The 19,879-nt window shown below is 31.4% G+C and overlaps 1 protein-coding gene across 1 annotated transcript; it reads right to left on the reverse strand.

Annotated features, from left to right (window-relative positions):
* Positions 1 to 7,273: 7,273 nt before the first annotated feature.
* On the reverse strand, positions 7,274 to 9,765 carry LOC146994082 (uncharacterized). Its single transcript, XM_085826459.1, is given in 3 exon segments — positions 7,274 to 8,806; positions 8,890 to 9,440; positions 9,524 to 9,765. Coding segments are annotated over 3 exon segments (2,103 nt in total). The 5' UTR covers positions 9,708 to 9,765; the 3' UTR covers positions 7,274 to 7,438.
* Positions 9,766 to 19,879: the final 10,114 nt, after the last annotated feature.

Below are 19,879 nucleotides of genomic sequence, written 5' to 3' on the forward strand. Positions count from 1 at the left end.
TACTCCTGTATTAGCTAATTCTGTTTCAAAGTCATCAGACATCATGTCAGTAAGAACTGCATGTTACAATTCAGAAATATTTAAGAAACACAATTAGGTGTTTATCATGTTTCAAAATTAGCAAAGCTTTTCAATAAAAAAGAAATATTTTAAGTAAATTACCAAGGGTTTCTTATTTCAACAATAATGCTTACTTACACGAACAAAGAAATATCGGGATCGAGTTCAGAAATGTATCTATGCGTTTATGTATGCATGTATGTGTTCACTGTATGCATAAGTACAAATATATGTGTGCATACAAATACACATATAAGCACATACATACCAACACTTGTTCATACATTTCTGAATCCGGTCCCTTGATAATAGAACAGTACCAAAATAACTGTTACTGCTTTTGCTCAGTATCCGAGGAAGCATATTCCTTGGATGTACAAATTATAAACTTTTCTATACTTTTTATAGCTAATAAATAAAGCTTTTCCTTCAGATTTTCAATTTTTCTTTTTCGGTTATAATTAAAAACAGATCTTAATAGCAGTAAACTGAAAATAAGAGAAGCGACGTACTGCTGTTTACAATAATGTAAAAATAAAGCAGTAATTTGAAAATACACAACTATGGATTTTTACTTGACTCTTTAGCTATACAATCTCCTCATGGCAATGGTAAAAAGCATGGAAAAAAATGAGGGGAATGAGACTGTAAGCTGTCAAACTATTGGGGTTATAGAAAAGTATAATTAGTTTTTTGCTGTTGCATGGGCCTTCAGCCCACTTCAGGATCAATATAGGGATCAAACTTCACTACTGCATCACATAACAACTAATTCGTTGGAAATTTGGATCATTAGATATGTTTTGTATTTCCTAATGCAAATCACAGTACAGATATTTATAGGGCATTCAGTATGATTTCAGGTACATTATGAATGCAGGTGCTACCAGGATAAAAACATTTATCTTTTCTGCTACACTGATGACCACTACACAGTTCAAGAGTAATATCAACATGGTAGTTACAGATATGGCACTGTTTGATTTTTGTTTTTACTTATCAGAGATTAGCAAATAAGGCATAGTTTAAAATTATTATACACACAATGCGATTTCAAAAAATTTAATTAGTAATTATTAAAAAGACACACAAATTCTGTTTCAAATGACAATTATGTTTCAAAAGCAAAACAACGTGAGTTGCTTATTACATGAGTAAATTACGTGAGTAAATTGTGAATTCCAATTCTCAGTTTGGCCATGCTTGATCTGTACATAAAATATATGGCATATAATTATAAAAAAATAACTTCTAATAAACAGTATATTCTTAATTTGTTTTAAGAATATGTTCCGAGAATTATTCAGATTTTTGAAGTTTTAAAAAAACAACACTTTTTTTTTTTCACTTTCATACAATATATGAATTGCTATTTCAGTGCCGATGAAGTATCAGACTTTCAATACTCAGCTACATAAATTTCTATCCATAAAAATTGTTTTCTTACTTTTTCATCATTAACTAATAACAGATTGTATTTTATATATAAAAAATACACTCAGATATATATGTTCTGCTTTACCACTTAGAAATAATACTTAAGTGAATTTTATGGCATGGGCTATACTTTCACATCATTTTGAGTTTATTAACTTTCTTTAGAATATAGTCACTTTTATCTGGTTGCATGTGTAGTCTCCCTTTTATTTTTTGTTTATTATCTCTGTCTTTAAAATATATTGAACTTGCATTCTCTACATTGATTATATATTCTTTATGAAAATTAATATTTAGACAAAATAATGCATAATACAATTAACATTATATAATATTACAGAACTAATTCTAGAATGGCTACTATGTGGAAGGCTATCAAATACTGCATTTTTAAAGTAAATAATAGAAGCATATTTCTATCGTAGTTATATGAGAACTGAATAATATGAGATTATAGTATAGTTACACAAGAATATCTGAAATAATATTTTCACAAGCCTACACATAATGATTCAATACTTGGGTTTTCAAAGCAGAAAAAGTTGTAAAATAATACACATCCAGAAATAAGTGTCAAAAGTAGCTAGTTATCTGATACATATGTAGATCATATGAGCAGGAATGTGATATATTAATACATATATAAAATCGGATTGAAAAGTAATTGCCCTGCGTTTTCGCAATAGACGCACATTACTCGACTTTTAATGCTAATTTAGCAACATAACAGAACAAAATTAGCAGATACCAAGCAAATATAAACACATCTTAATCCCGTTTTTCCTCATGTATTTTTTCCTTTTCTCCCTAGCACCTATTCCCCACATGATATTTTTCTTCCGTTGGCATAATGAAATTTCGCCCAAATCCTTAAAGGAGCCAAGTTGGCGCAACCAAGGCTGTTCTCCGAACCTTATCCCAAATTTGAGATCTTTCGACATTACATAACACAGCTGGAAGAAGGTAACCAAAACTAAAATTAAGGGTTAATCTTTAGAATATGATAACAGGTCGTTTGGCGACATTTTGATAAGGCTTTAAAGGTTACTAGCTAGGACTTTAGCAATAATCCGAGAAGTACACAGTTCGAATCGCAGATTATTTTGTCTGAGAGAAATGAGAGATCATGAGACATGTCATGTGACATTTTCCGAAAAATTCCGATCGTGATTTTAGCTAATAAGCACTTACAAACTATTTCTCTGCTAAAGTGCAGAATCGCCCACTTATTTGTTTGCCGCTTTTTACAAGAGTAAGAAGAATTGGATTTTTGTCAATTTTCTTTGACTTTCTAAGTGAAAATAGGTCGATGTGTACATAGATGAAGTCAAGAGTGTGCGCAATGCCATTTTTGTGCAATTCTGGGATGATTTTTTAAGTGAAAATAGGTCGACGTGTACATGGATAACATGTATGTGCAATTCTTAAAAACGCGGTAAGCAGTTTGCGATTCTGCACTTTCTCTCCAATTTCGCACCTAATCTTCGTCATGATTAAGCATTTTTGTTCCATAAAGAGTTCTAGTATAAGCGTAATTCGTCTAGCAGATTGTTGGAAAGAATGTTGAGAAAAAAAAAAAATGCCTTTACTTCGTGAAAACAAAATGGCGTCCAAAACAAAACTAGCAGGTTGCTGTAGCAGGGTTAATCGCCAAATTTTCACCAAAAAATCGCCAAGTTACCATAATGTAAAGATTCACCAAATTAAGAAATCGCAGCTTTTTTCTTTAATTGCACCTATTCTGGTATAAAAACCTCTGGTGAGCTAATTACATCATTATTATTCTGCTAGCTTCTTTCTACATTGCTAATATCTTCTTGCATCTCTTGTTTAAAATCCCAGCATCATTTTTTTTAAAAAACCAATGTGCATAAGAAATTATCGTAATTGTATGAATAAAAGGTATTATGAGGAATTATTCTAGTATGCCTGGCAATCTGAAAATAAAGATTATAATTGGCTGAACTTAGTTTACTATGAACTTCTTCCTCTCCCTACCACTCGGCTATCTCGACTGTGCTTCGAACGTATTACACATATAGCTATATTTTCTAACTAAACGGTATAACTTTATATTAATAAACAACTACTTACTAATTTATTAATAAATGTTTTGTAATCAATGGGATCCTGATTATACTGATCAATTGCATATTCGAATACCGGCACTTCAGGCAATCCCTCGATCATCATTGAAACCATTTAATATTTTCTTGTTCCCCCCAAGGCATGAATACTCACTTCACTGGAAATTCATAGTCTAGACAAATACTAAGGAACTTCCGCAGAACTTAATTTAAAGACCACTGGTACAATCTAATGCTAGAACTTTTCATTGACGATACTCGAAATTAAAATTCTTTTAAAAGAGAAAAAAAAAAAAAGAAAATTTAGTTTTTGTATTTACACTTGTTCATGACGATTGGAAATACATAATACATTTTTCATGACAAGCACAAAGAATGCCATTTCTATATGTAATGGCACAATAATTCGTAACTACATGCGATACAGACTTGACCTCAGATATTGAGGTTTCCTAGCTATACAGACTATTGCTTACTGTAACGGTTAAGTAAAAGTTGTTTCCAATATATATTCAAACACACCTCTGTGAACATAACACATACGTTTCTTCAACATTTATCACCTTGAACGACTTGTTACATACATAACTCATAAGATTAGTCTCTTAAGATATCCACATTTAAAGCCTCTTTATGAAATCGAATGAATAATTACGTAACACACACACAAATTTTCTCTCCAGTATAAATAACCATATGCCTGTTTAAATTGCCGTTTTCAATAAACATTGTCTTACATACTTCACACATATAAGGATCCTTTCCTGTGTGAATATGCACGTCCTTCCTTATATTAGTTTTCTGATTAAACGATTTCTTACGTACCTCACACATACACGGTTTTTCACCTGTGTGAATATGCATATGCTTGTTCAAATGATCTTTTTGATTTAATGATATCTTACATATTTCACATATATAAGGTTTCTCGTATATAAGTCAAAAGTCGTTAATCCGGACTCGTCGGGACTTCCGCAATTCCGGATTATAGATCATCAGTTTAAATCTAGTAAGATGGCATGCAGAAATTATAAAATTAAAAATATGAAAGCATAATTTATGAAATAAAGAACAATTATGATCTAAAAGGTATCAAAATTTACAAAAACAAAAGCTTAATATTTATTTGTTTACTTTATTAAACATTTCTTTCAATGCAAGTTGTTTAAGTTGCTTCGTTTCATGTGATAATACTTTCACTTTAATTATATAAACGGACATAATTTCATTTTCAGTTACAAAGTTCCACTTTTTAAGTTCTATAATTGCTGTGTCGAGAGGAATTTGATTTAAATCATATCAAAGACGGAATACATCGAGATGAAATACTACATTTAGTAAGGAATTATAAGCCAAATTAAAATAAAAACGTCTGATCTAAAGTTAAGGATAGTGCTGACAGATCAACTTCAAATTCATTGCGTGCCGCGGCGTTTCCCCCCTCCCCCCGCCGCAGAGCAGCGTGAAATTGATAAACAGATTTCGGAATGGTTAGGTCATTTTTTTGCAGCACTTCCTTTTTTGTTTATTGGCCTTCAAATTATACTTTCGCTTTGTAGATCCTTGACATATTAGTAAATATATATCGGAAATTCTATTTGACAAAATCGAAAGTTCAAGCATACTTTTTTAAAATTGCTCTAACAGTCTGCAAAAAATAATAAGCTGGATCCAATTCGAAGATTAAGGAACAATGCAATCTGCAACATTAACTGAATTAGGTAATTTTAGCTTAGCTTTTACCGTCCGTTATACATTAAATGCGCATGCGTAAACGTATTTTGTGCATGCGCACATGCATATTCGCGGCCATAAAGCTTTTACTTCACATATGTAAGGCTTCTCACCAGTGTGAATGAGCATATGCTTCTTTAAAGTACCCTTTTCACTAAACGTCTTCTTAAATACTTCACACATATAAGGCTTCTCTCCTGTGTAAATACGCATATGTATGTTAAAAAAAGCTTTTTCATTAAATGACTTATTACATACTTCACACATATAAGGCTTCTCTCCTGTGTGAATAAGCATATGCCTGTTTAAAGTGCCCTTATGATTAAACGTTTTCTTACATACTTCACATATGTAAAGTTACTCACCTGTGTGAATAAGCATATGCTTCTTTAAAGTACCCTTTTCACTAAATGTCTTCTTACATACTTCACACATATAAGTTTGTAGCTTTGAGTTCCGGATTATGGGTGTCCGAATTAACGACTTTTGACTGTATAAGGAATACACTTATGCTTCTTAAAAATAACCTTTTCACTACACATCTTCTTTCATATTTCACAGATATAAGGCTTCTCTCCTGTGTGACTATGCATATGCATGTTTAATGAGGTTTCTGATTAAATAATTTTACATACTTCACACATGTAAGGTTTCTGACCAGTGTGAATACGCCTATGTTTCTTTACCATAAACGCCTTCTTACATACTTCACACATATAACGTTCTTCACTTCTGTGAATATGTATATGCACATTTAAATGAGCTTTTTAATTAAATGATTTCTTACATTCTTCACACACATAACCTTGTGAATACGTGTATGCATGTTCAAACTACCGTCTTCACTAAACTTCTTCTTACCTACTTAACAGATATAAAGCTTCGGTTAATCTTTGGATTATGGTAACTTGGCGACTTTTTGGCGACCAACCCTGCTACAGCAACCTGCTAGTTTTTGTTTGGATGCCATTTTGTTTTCACAAAGTAACGGCATGTTTTTTTTTAAATTTTACTCAACATTTTTTTCCAACAAACTGTTAGCCGAATTACGCTTATGCTAGAAATTTTATGGAACAAAAGTGCTTAATCAGGACTTAGATTAGGTGCGAAATTGCGAGAAAGTGCAGAATCGCAAACTGCTTGTCGCATCTTTCAGAATTGCACATACACAGCATCATCCATGTACACGTCGACCTATTTTCACTTAATAAAACATCCCAGAATTGCACAAAATTGGCATTTCGCACACTCTTGACTTTATACATGTACATTGCTAAAGTTCTAGCTAGTAACCTTTATCACCTTACCAAAATGTCGCCAAACTACCTGTTACCATATTCCAAAGATTAGATAAAGCTCCTTACCTGTGTGAATACGCATATGCAGGTTGAGCTTTTTTATTAAATGATTTCTTACATCCTTCACACATATAAGATTTCTCTCCTGTGTGACTATACATATGTATGTTTAAATGAGATTTTGATTAAATAATTTCCAACATACTTTACACATGAAAGGTTCTCATCGGTGTGAGTATGCATATGCTTGTACAAATGATCTTTTTGATTAAACGATCTCTTACTTACTTAAACTTACATAAAAAGTTTCTCACCAGTATGAATAACTATATGCTTGTTCAAATTACTCTTTTCACAAAACATCTTCTTACATACTTCACACATATAAGGTTTGTCTCCTGTGTGAATACCCATATGTATGTTTAAAGAAATTTTTTTGATTATATGACTGTTTACATACTCCACACATATAAGGTTTCTCACCCATGTGAATATGCATGGGCTTCTTTAAAGTATCCTTTTTACTTAGACTTTTTACATACACTCACCTGTGTGAATATGCATATGCTTGTTCAATTTACACTTTTCACTTAACGTGTTCTGACATAATTTACAGGAATAAGTGTTCTCTCCTGTGTGAACATGCATATGTATGTTTAAAAAAGTTTTTTCATTAAATGGTTTCTTACAAACTCCACATATATAAGGTTTCTCACCAGTGTGACTACGCATATGCTTATTTAAGTACCTTTTTCACTAATCGTCTTCTTACATATTTCACACATATAAAGTTTATCACTTCTGTGAATATGCATATGAAGTTTAAAAAGGCTTGTTCAAATGATCTTTTTCATTAAATGATTTCTGACATACTTCACACGTATAAAGTTTCTCACCAGTATGAATACGCATATACTTCTTTAAAGAACCCTTTTCACTAAACGTCTTCTTACATACTTCACACATATATGGCTTCTCTCCTGTGTGAATATGCATATGCATGTTTAAATAAGCCTGTTAGTTAAATGACTTATTACATACTTAACACATATAAGGTTTCTCACCAGTGTGTCTATGCATGTGCTTCTTTAAATTACCCTTTTCACTAAATGACTTATTACATACTTCACACATATAAGGCTTCTCTCCTGTGTGAAAAAGCATATGCCTGTTTAAAATGCCCTTATGATTAAAGGCCTTCTTACATACTTCACATATGTACGGTTTCTCACCTGTGTGAATAAGCATATGCCTGATTAAACTGCCCTTATGATTAAAGGTGTTCTTACATACTTCACATATGTAAGGTTTCTCACCTGTGTGAATAAGCATATGCTTCTTTAAAGTACCCTTTTCACTAAACGTCTTCTTACATACTTTACACATATAAGGTTTCTCTCCTGTGTGAATACGCATATGTATGTTTAAAAAAGCTTTTTCATTAAATGACTTATTACATACTTCACACATATAAGGCTTCTCACCTGTGTGAATACGCATATGCACATTTAAATAAGCCTTTTGATTAAATGACTTATTACATATTTCACATATATAAGGCTTCTCACCTGTGTGAATATACATATGCATGTTTAAATAAGCCTTTTCATTAAATGACTTATTACATACTTCACATATGTAAGGTTTCTCACCTGTGTGAATAAGCATATGCCTTTTTAAAATGCCCTCTTGACTAAACGTCTTCTTATATACTTCACATATGTAAGGTTTCTCCCCTGTGTGAATACGCATATGCCTGTTTAAATCTCCCTTATGATTAAAGGTCTTCTTACATACTTCACATATGTAAGGTTTCTCACTTGTGTGAATAAGCATGTGCTTCTTTAAAGTACCCTTTTCACTAAACGTCTTCTTACATACTTCACACATATAAGGTTTCTCACCTGTGTGAATACGCATATGCATGTTTAAAGTGCCCTTACGATTAAACGTCTTCTTACATACTTCACACATATAAGGCTTTTCTCCTGTGTGAATATGCATATGTATGTTTAAAGAAGCTTTTTCATTAAATGACTTATTACATACTTCACATACATAAGGCTTCTCACCTGTGTGAATATGCATATGCATGTTTAAATAAGCCTTTTGATTAAATGACTTATTACATACTTCACATATGTAAGGTTTCTCACCTGTGTGAATACGCATATGCATGTTTAAAGTGCCCTTATGATTAAACGTCTTCTTACATACTTCACACATATAAGGCTTCTCTCCTGTGTGAATACGCATATGCATGTTTAAATAACCTTTTGATTATATGACTTATTACATACTTCACACATATAAGGCTTCTCTCCGGTGTGAATAAGCATATGCCTTTTTAAAGTGCCCTTCTGACTAAATGTCTTCTTACATACTTCACATATGTAAGGTTTCTCACCTGTGTGAATACGCATATGCATGTTTAAAAAAGTTTTTTCATTAAACGCCTTCTTACATACTTCACAAATGTAAGGCTTCTCTCCAGTGTGAATACGCATATGCAAGTTTAAAAAAGCTTTTTGATTAAATGACTTATTACATACTTCACACATATAAGGCTTCTTTCCTGTGTGATTAAGCATATGCCTTTTTAAAGTGCCCTTCTGACTAAACGTCTTCTTACATACTTCACATATGTAAGGTTTCTCACCTGCGTGAATACGCATATGCATGTTTAAATAAGCTTTTTTATTAAAGGACTTATTACATACTTCACACATATAAGGTTTCTCACCTGTGTGAATAAGTACATGATTGTTTAAACTACACGTTTGACTAAACATCTTATTACATTCTTGACACATATAAGGTTTCTCTCCTGTGTTTGCATATGTATGTTTAAATGATCTTTTCGAGTAAATGATTTCTGACATACTTCACATATATAAAGCTTCTCACTAGTGTGAATAAGTATATGCTTCTTTAAAGTATTCTTTTCATTAAACATCTTCTTACATACTTGACACATATAAGGTTTCTCTAAAGCGTGACTTCGCATATGCATGTTTAAATGAGGTTTGCGATTAAATGACTTCTTACATACTTCACAAGTATAAGGTTTCTCACCAGTGTGAATAAGCATATGCTTCTTTAAACTACTATTTTCAATAAGTGTTTTTTAACATTCTTCACACATGCAAGGTTTTTCTCCTGTTTGAATTTACATATGCATGTTTGAATGAGGTTTTCAATTAAACGATTTCTTAGATATATTGCACATTAATATAGTTTCCTAGGTGAATAAACATATGCATATTTAAATGAACTTTTCCTTTAAATGATTTTTGATTGATTTAAATGAAAAGATACTTCAGACCTTGATTCTTCTTTCCTGTGTGAATAAGCATGTGCTTATTTAAGCTATAGTTTTATTTGAATGACTGATTAAATTCCTCATACACATGAAATCTGTCCTTTCTATTGGTATCCATATGCTATTACATATTGCTTCTTGCAAAAGATGGGTTGCATACATCTAGATAGGAAGGTTCTTCTTAATACTAAGAACTATATGCTTGTTACATAAATCAGGATGGTGTTTATGCTTTGAATACATGCAAAATAGGGTAATTAACTGAATTTCACCCCAAACTATTTCTGGATATTGCACAATTATTTTCAGTGGCTTTCGTAATTACACTCGTAATTATCTTGATCAAAATATTATTACATATTGTTCATGAGACTTATCTAACGTATTGTATAAGCTTGTATTGATTTCCAGGAAAACTTTAGTAAAAATGAATTTGTTACATTACACAGAAATACGATTTCTGCTCAAGAATTGTAGTGTCGCTTCAGTTCCGTCAACTTTCTAATTAAATGTAGTTAAAGCGGAATGGCAACACCTTCTAGTCTCCGCGAAGAACGAAGTAAACAAACTTCGGTTTTCTGTCACGCGATTGAACGTGCATGTAAAATGTAAATAAATCTTATGAATAAGAATCTATAACTAATAAGGAATAAAATATTGGTTCCATTGGAGTCAGAGAAGTGTTATTTTTCTATATTTGCACACCAGACACATCACTGGTGTATTCCGGCAGCATATAAGCAAAATGTACACTGCTAGGACAACAGCTTAAGTTTGGCCAATGACAATCCAGATAAGGGTCACTATTAACTCCGCCCACATGAGTGATGTCATATTTCTGACGTTTGTTTACATTCTGTTATTCGGCGTTACGAAGTGCGTTGTGTGAATGAAAAACATTTTTACTTTGCAACGTAAATTTGTTCTGGTGACACTATTTTTTAAATTTTCTTTAAAGTATTATTTCCTTGCTGTTCCAGAAAGAATAAAAATTTATGTCTCAAACATTACAAAATTTCTCACTATATGCGTGAGTGTGTATACACATGCATGCTCACACACATATATTTTCAATATGTAATTAATCATATGTGAATTATATCTATTAATATGTGTGTGTTTTATGCATATAAATATGAGTGAGTGTGTGTGTATGCGTGTATTCATTTTTCAGAATGTCAGATTTCCTAGCAAATAGTCTACAAAGCTTTTTTCTCTTAATTTTTCCCATCTTCACATTCAGTTTTTTTAAATAATTAAGATTAATGTATTCATATTTAATATTTCTGCACAACTTGATTTATCAATTAAAAATGCATTTATTTAATTTTCGATAAAGTGAGATGTTAATTCCAGTAGTATATGATTTTTAATAGTAGAATAATTTCTCTAAAGAAGCTTTTGTTTGTTTTTATTTTTTAATTCCTTTATAAGAAAATTACTTAATAATATTAGAAATAATTAATATGTTACTCCTTACACATGTCTGATATATGTTCACAGAAAATTTTCATTCAATAGCTTTATAAATTTAGGTTAATCTTTACATTATGGTAACTTGGCGTTTTTTTGGCGAAAATTTGGCGACCAACTCTCCTACAGCAACCCTCTATTTTTTTTTTCCCGCCGCCATTTTGTCTTCACGAAGTAAAGACATGTTTCTTTTCTTTTTATCTACTGAACACTTCTTCCAACAATCTACTAGCCGAATTACACTTCTGCTAGAAATTTTATCTAACAAAACTGCTTAATCATGACAAATATTCACTGCAAAATTGGGAAAAAGTGCACAATACCATACTCCTTACGCGTTTTTCAAAATAACACATACACATAAACCATGTACACGCCGACTTATTTTTACTTAAAAAAACATCCCAGAATTGCACAAAAATGGCATTGCGCACACTCTTCACTATATCCATGTACACTGCTTTTTTCTCATAAATTAGAAAAATTTCACAAAAATACATGACAATTTTCTCAATCTTTAAACCCGGTAAAAAGAACATATATGAAATTACCTGATCGCGAAAAAGTATTTACCCTTTCCAAATATGAACATTTCCACATATAAAATAAATAAAATATCCAAAAACTTTTACCTCTAAATCATCTATTACATTATATACGTCACCAACGAATTCATACCGCAAGCATTACAAATACTTAGTATCAAATATTTAAATTATTTCCATGCACGTTTACTTCAACTTAAACGTATACCAAATTCCTACAAACATAAAATTCACAAAATAACTATCATTTAATTAAAATATAATTAAATTCAAAAACACTACTTAAAATATAAATGAGCACATACATTAAATTAATAAAAATTACCTTACAATCCTAATTACTTTAAACTAAATCATTGCTAATAACAATTTTCCCAATAATACCAAATTCCTTTACTTGCACCTTACATTTAGAACAATGCATAAAAATAATATCCTCAAATAATTAAAAATACTAACTTACCTCATCTTCTTCAGAATCTCGATTGCGTGTCCGATAAACTTTTCTTTAGTTACGGCCATGGGATCCAAAAATTCACGAACACTGTTTCACACAACACAGAATAAACAAATACAAAATTTCCAGATTTTTTTCCGATTTCCCCCCTTTTCCGATTAAAGAACCGTAATTCGTCCATTAATATCACATGACATATCCCATGATCTCTCATTTCCCTCACACAAAATAATGCGTAATCGGAACTGAGTACTGCTCACATTATTACCAAAGTCCCAGGTAGTAACCTTTATCGCCTCCAAAATGTCGCCAAACTACCAGTTACCATATTGTAAAGATCAACCTAAATTTATTTTAAGCAGTATTTTAATTTAATAAGAACTACTGTTGATAAGTGAATTTCCATTGCTTTCTTTATACATTTAGTTTAAAATTCAGTTTTCAGTGCATGTAATTATTTTCCTTCATGGCCCTCGAGCCCAACAGCGCGAGCGGTAAAGTCGCTGAAAATTGGTAGTTCGGTCTGAGGTTTGAATCCCATGAGTGGGCTGGCAGCATGGGCGTTTTCGTGGTTTTCCCCATGTGTAACATGTATATGAGCCAGTTTCCCTTAGAAAGTCCTCCACGAAGGCATCCCCCCCCCTTTGGCAGTTAGCCTTCGAGGCTTTCCCGTAATTAAATAACCTAACCTTCATGGCCCTCCCCACGCAGCCCAACAGCGGCTGAGTGGTAAAGTGACTGGAACGCTGATAGTTTGATTTCAGTTGGACAGGCTGGCTACATGAGCACTTACCTGGTTTTCCACATGCATAACATGGATATGAGAATTTTCCCTTAGAAAATCTTCCACAAAGACATCTCTCCCACATAGACCTTGTATGCTTTTCAAACAAACTAAACCAACCCTCCAAGAAAAACAGCTCCTCAAAAGAAATTCTTCAAATCTGTCAAGCAAATGACATTCGTTAATGTAATAAACTGTAATCATACATACTAAATCAAACTTGGAAGTTGTTATTAATTATGCTTACAAAGTACTTAATACCAGATTTTGTTGATTAATTTGCATTTTTAGAAATAGTTGAATAAATTTCTGACCTTTAATAAATACAGTGAATCCTCTCTACGATGACCACCAGCAGTTCTACATGAGTTTAATTTTGTGTAAATCTTGTCATTTCAAAAAGAAGATGTTCAGTACCAGAATTTGTATATTGAGGAGAAGTAGTGTTTCAGAAGTGATCACAAAGAAAAAGTTTATTGTGTTAAAATGATAATCTGTTCCTAACTTTTTCCGGGGTTTGATTTGGTTTATGTGATTTATAGCTTGAGGGCTATCTGCCTAAGCAGAGGGATGCCTTCATGGAGGACTTTCTAAGGGAAACTGGCTTGTATACACATTACACATGGGGAAAACCATGAAAACATCCATGCAGCCAGCCTGTTCGCGGGATTCGAACCTCAAACCGAACTACCAGTGTTCAGCGACTTAACCTCTTGACGCTGGTGGGCCCCTTTTTTTGTAGGGAAGGAAGTGTAGGACATAACATATCTAAATAGTCCATGTTAAGATTTAATCTAGGAAATGAATAATGTTGAAGCTGAAATTAAAATTATATAAATTTGAATATCATGTAGTGTTAATTTCAAATTTCGTTTCCTGTGATGTGATTTTTTTTTAATGTAAAGATCAGGCTCTGGTTTATTGATATATATATATAAACTTTAAATATAGTATAAAGTCTTATATTTGAGTATAATACTGAAAAAGGTTCGACATATGAGAAAATAAATATATGTTTTCTTCACATGTTATGGAATATTCATCCTTGACTTAAGGGAACGTGAAGTTACACAGTTTTAAAATAAAGTTTAAAGAAAAATGTATGATAGTCACAAGTTTGATAAAAGATCCTTTGCTCAAATGATAAAAGGCTTTGGGGAATATAGATGCTAATTAGAAATGTGTGCTAAATATGAGGCAATTGGCATCCACAAAATTGCAGTGCATTAATTTTAATACTGTTTTAGGTTCTTACATCATCCCTTTGACCGGCCAAGTAGCATGATTTAGTGATTTTTTTGCCCTCGGTTTGGTTTGGTTTATTTAATTATGCAAAGCACTCGAGTGCTATCTGCTTAACAGGAGGGATGCTTGTATGGAAGACTTTCAAAGGGAAACTGGCTCTTAAACACATTACACTTGAGGAAAACCATGAAAGCACCCATGCATTCGGCAAAATTGGAACCCTGGGCTAAATATCTAGTATTCAGTGACTTTACCACTCAGGTGCTGGTGGTCTGGCCTCGGTTCTATTAAACTAAAATTCATCTATATTTATAAACGGCCTGTCAAAAAAATGCACACACTTTAATAATAAAAGAAAATTTGGTTAATCTTCAGATTATGGTAACTTGGTGAAAATTTGGCGACCAACTCTGCTACAGCAACCTGCTAGTTTTTTTTTTTTTTTTTTTTAAACTCAACATTTTTTCCAACAATCTGCTAGCCGAATTACACTTATGCTAGAACTTTTATGGAACAAAAGTGCTTAATCATGACGAAGATTAGGTGCGAAATTGGAAAAAAGTGCAGAATCGCTTGCCACGTTTTTAAGAATTGTACCTACACGGTATCCATGTACACGTCGACCTATTTTCACTTAAAAAAAATCCCAGAATTACACAAAAATGGCATTGCACACACTCTTGACTTTATCCATTTACACTGCTAAAGTCCTAGCTAGTAACATTTATCACCTTACCAAAATGTCGCCAAACTACCTGTTACCATATTCCAAAGATTAGCCGAAAATTCTTGTCCTTTAGTATTGAACTTAATTATAATTAAATCATACATATCAGAGGCTATGCTAGGTTTAAAAAAATATTTATGAATATGTACCTGTACAGTTACTTGGATTGCTCAGTCACAGCGGTAGCCATTAACAGCTAGAGTTATAGCACAATACTGAGCAGCTATTTGAACAATGTTTAGTCGATGTGTCTGAGGCGACTGCTGCACATTCTGCCATAATTTTTTGATGAAGGAACTCTAGCCTAACCGATTTCTTGTACTACACAACATCCCTCAGAGTCCTCCAAATCCATTTTGATTCACTGTCATGTATTACATATATGCGAGAGTACGAACATGTTAAGGAAATATCATACTACATATTACAAATTAAAAGATAATTCAACTTAGAAACCAATATATAGATATCATCTATTAAAGTTTCTATGTATTTTTCTGACAGATCCTGTATGTGAAGTTGTACGTTTCATTAGTTTCACCTATTAATTAGCTTAGGTATTTATTGTACGGAATATCTATGAAACTGAACTGATAAATTTTCATATCTGTTCATTTGTTTGCTTTTCATATATTTTTTAATAGTTTTATTTTTATGTTGCTTTACATGACGTCAATTTAAACATAAGAAAGCAGAGAAGAAAAGAAATTCACACTGAAACTAAATTTAAAATTAGTCTGAAGATTACTGATGTAAAATGAATAGTGTCTAATTTATCAAAATTACATAAGAGGGCAAATAAATAATTAGCATATTCAGATATTTATTATAAGCAAAAATTTTATATTCTTAACAGTAAAAATGCACATATTACAATGCAATTAATTTATTACTTGCAACCACCTCAGTAAAACTCGTCAAATTTTTAAAATGTGCCAAACTCTAGCAACCATGCTCATAACAATCCTTTAATAGAACAATGTTGCCATTTTTGTATACATTCTTTGTGTTGTATTTCAAGTTTCAACATTTTTTATGAACAAATTGTGATATTTTTTGCCTTAATTTTAAAATATGCTCTTTGGAATTTATCAACAATGGAAAAAACTACAGTGGAAACTCTACAGGAATACAAAATTTCTAAAAGAAAGAAAAAGGAAATGCATTTGGTAGATAGCCGATGCTGCTGAAGTTTATGTAATGCCGAGTCTCAGAAAATTATTTAATTTTTTTTACCGCTTGAGGAAAAGAATAGGGCAAACCAATTACAGAAAGATTTGGAGATGAACGTGCTTTATTTCCTAATTTAATAATTAAAATTTATATTTCAAATTCTAAAGTATGTTTTCTTTTCATAATTTGATAATCTTAGCCAACTTATGATAGATATCAATAATTTGGGTATCTATTTAAGAAAAGTTGTGAAAACCATCAACTTGCACCCAATGAATAATTTTTACATTTTCATGTGTTAAATCCAAATTGAGCTAAGGTGGTTGTGTTAATCTGTAAGTATCATTAATTTTACAGGCAATACACTGTATTCTTTTATATACTGTAATATTTAGTTCGTGCTGAAATTATGTAGTGGCAATAATTTTACTTAAGAGAGAAATTTTTCATTATTACAAGTTTACATTTTGGTTAATTTTTTTATGTGATAAAAAGCAGCATGATAAAAGTTGGAGTTCTTAAATTTTGTAATAGTACTAAGTATTATATTTTAAATTACTCGATGACTAATCCAGAAATAAATAATTTAATTCTGTATACTCGAAGAAAATCATTTCTGACTGGCATAAAAATCAAAATTTTGAAACAGTAGTAGAAAAATCATTAAAAATATAGTTTTAAAACTCGAATGCAATAAAAACAGGTTAGCATGAAATGTCTGAATAAAAGATAACTTGTTATCGTTATGTATATGTTACCATGAAAGACCGAAATTGGAGAATGTTGACTTTCAACGGAGAATGTCAACATTCACCAAATGCGTTGGTGAAAGATCGAATATTGCAGTACATTCTTGTACTTTCAGACCCTCACCGGTGTATGTCGACAATCACAGATATGCTCTGGTGTAGGTCAAAAAGAGAGGAGTAATAAAAGTACATGCTGTCATTGCAAAAGGAAGTGTTCCATAAATAAATGCAGTTGTAAAAGCAAGGACCTCTTTTGCAATTCAAAGGGTAATAATAGTTTATGTTGTTGCAATAAATAAGATTGGAATCACATAATTTATAAAGTTTTTAACTTCTATTATTTTCCTTTCTCATTTTGAATGTACTGTGTGTTTTAAGTTCTTATTTTAAGTCTCAAGTGCGTTTTTCCGAGACTGAATTACGGAAGAGAATATAATATTCTTATATGTTCAATATTCACCATTGGCACATGGTGAATGTCGACATTTACCGGTGTAAGTCAGAAATAAGAGTATTTGCAAAATATTTCGGACATACACCAAGCGACTATGTGAATGTTGACATTCACCGGTGAATGTCGACATTCTCCAGATTTCGGTGTTTCACCGTAACATATATACAGTCATTCTTATGTAAAATAAATGTTACACGATTTCTTAGACCCCCTGCTTTTCAAACTTTATCTATTAATCTGAGAATTTGATTATTTCAGTGTAGTAAATAAATAAGTTTTAATAAATGTGTTATAGACGTCAATATGTTTGTTTTTTGTAACATATACTTTGAACATTTTAATTAAATAATTTTTCATGAATAATGTGTGCATATATTTTACTTATGATGAAGAGAAATTAACATTTAAAAAAGGAATTATAGACTGAAAGTATTTTGTAAAAGAAGATATTGGAAAAGGAAATTATTGCAATTCATAGAACTTGTAAATGAATAAATGTAATAATTAGTATCATATTGTTCTTATTTATTAAGAATGGATATTAAATTATTGATAATAGAATGGACTTCTAAATGTGAAGCACTTATGCGAACAATAATACTAATTCATAACATTCTGATCTTGATTTCAGTACTTAATGTAAAGCATTATTGACAGCTTAGTGGAACTCATATTAAATAGTTACAGTGCAATCTTAAGTCCAATGTATTTATTCCAAGATAATGAAATTATAGTCTGGATTTTAATTCAAAACTCTTTTCACAATCTTTAAAAGCCCAATTTTAACCGGTACTTTTCTGTTATCGGGACAGGATTCAGACATGTAATGTATGTATCCATGAGTGGTTTGGGTTTCATTTTAGTTTAGTATGGCAAAGTACACTAGGTCTATTTGCCTGTGGGAAGGGATGCCTTTGTGGAGGACTTTCTAAAGGAAACTGGCTGGTATACACTTTACAAATGGAGAAAACCACGAAAACGCGTATGAAGCCAAAGAATTTGCCTGGATTCGAATTCAGTGTTCAAAGATTTTACCACTCTGCCACTGGTGGGCCTATGCACGTGTGTATAAGTGTATGTGCATACACACACGTAACATAAATACATCCATCCATCCATACAAAATCTGGTTCCAAAAATAAAATAGTACCTTTTAACCATATATCTTACAGTTTTAATTAATTTTATGTACTGTCATCAATAATACATCTTATTAGGTACATCAATGCATCTTATTATCATTAATTTCTTACTAACAATTCATTTTCAGTTGCCATGAGTTAATGCATGACTCGTACATATATAATATATAAGTTGTTTCAATATCAAGATCACAATATAAGTTACATAGCATATTTACAATAATTATTTATCACTCATACATGTAATGTATAAAATCAGGCAATAAATTGTAAAAAAATACTTTTAATGAAATTGGAAATAAATGAAAATATAATAATCTGCATGTCATTACAATTTTCAAATGCACAAACTTCACAGTTAAAAATACATACTAATGTAAGAAAATCAATATTAAATGCTTTTTCTCAAAAGAAAAAAAAAAAACAATTTTGCTTGTTCAAGACATATTTTATCAAGTCCAACCATCAGTGCAAACCCAGGTAATCAGTCTTTAATACGACAAAATGTAAAGTTTGAAATACAACTCTAAGTTATTTTTTTTAATCCATTCAGTTTTGGCTTATGTAAGTTTCACTGTATTTAACTAGATGTAAAGAACTGTAAACACACATTCACACAATTCACTTGAAGGTATGTTTCCAGGAAATAAAAGTATACTTATTGGAATCAATTCAACATTACACCTTAGAACACGTAATGATACCTCATTGTTAGGCATTTTCGATGTTCTTGAAATAGCATAACATATCTTTCTAAATTCAGTTCTTGTTAAATTATGTTCAGCATTATTTAGCATTTGCAGTTTTATAACTAAATTAGATTTCAGTAGGTCTATTACACTAAGCACTTACAGTTATTCACTATTATTTTCTTAACATTTCAACAAAACAATGAACTTCCTTTCTAAGAATGCATACTGAACAATGAAAATTCCAAATATTATATATATTATATATTATACCTTTATCAGAACTATAATGTCAGTTAATAGTGATTTTTTTAAATTGAATTTGATTAATTCAAGCAATTCACTTGAAGGTATGTTTCCTGGAAATAAAAGTATACTTATTCAATTCAGCGTTACACCTTAGAACAGGTAATGATACCTCATTGTTAGGCATTTTCAATAGTCTTGAAATATCATTACTGGTAGTATATCTTACTAAATTTTGTTCAGCATCATTTAGCATT

Source organism: Stegodyphus dumicola, chromosome 11 (assembly GCF_044657685.1).
Source record: "Stegodyphus dumicola isolate Sdum_Otavi_A_Nest chromosome 11, ASM4465768v1".
Taxonomy (NCBI): Eukaryota; Metazoa; Arthropoda; class Arachnida; order Araneae; family Eresidae; genus Stegodyphus; species Stegodyphus dumicola.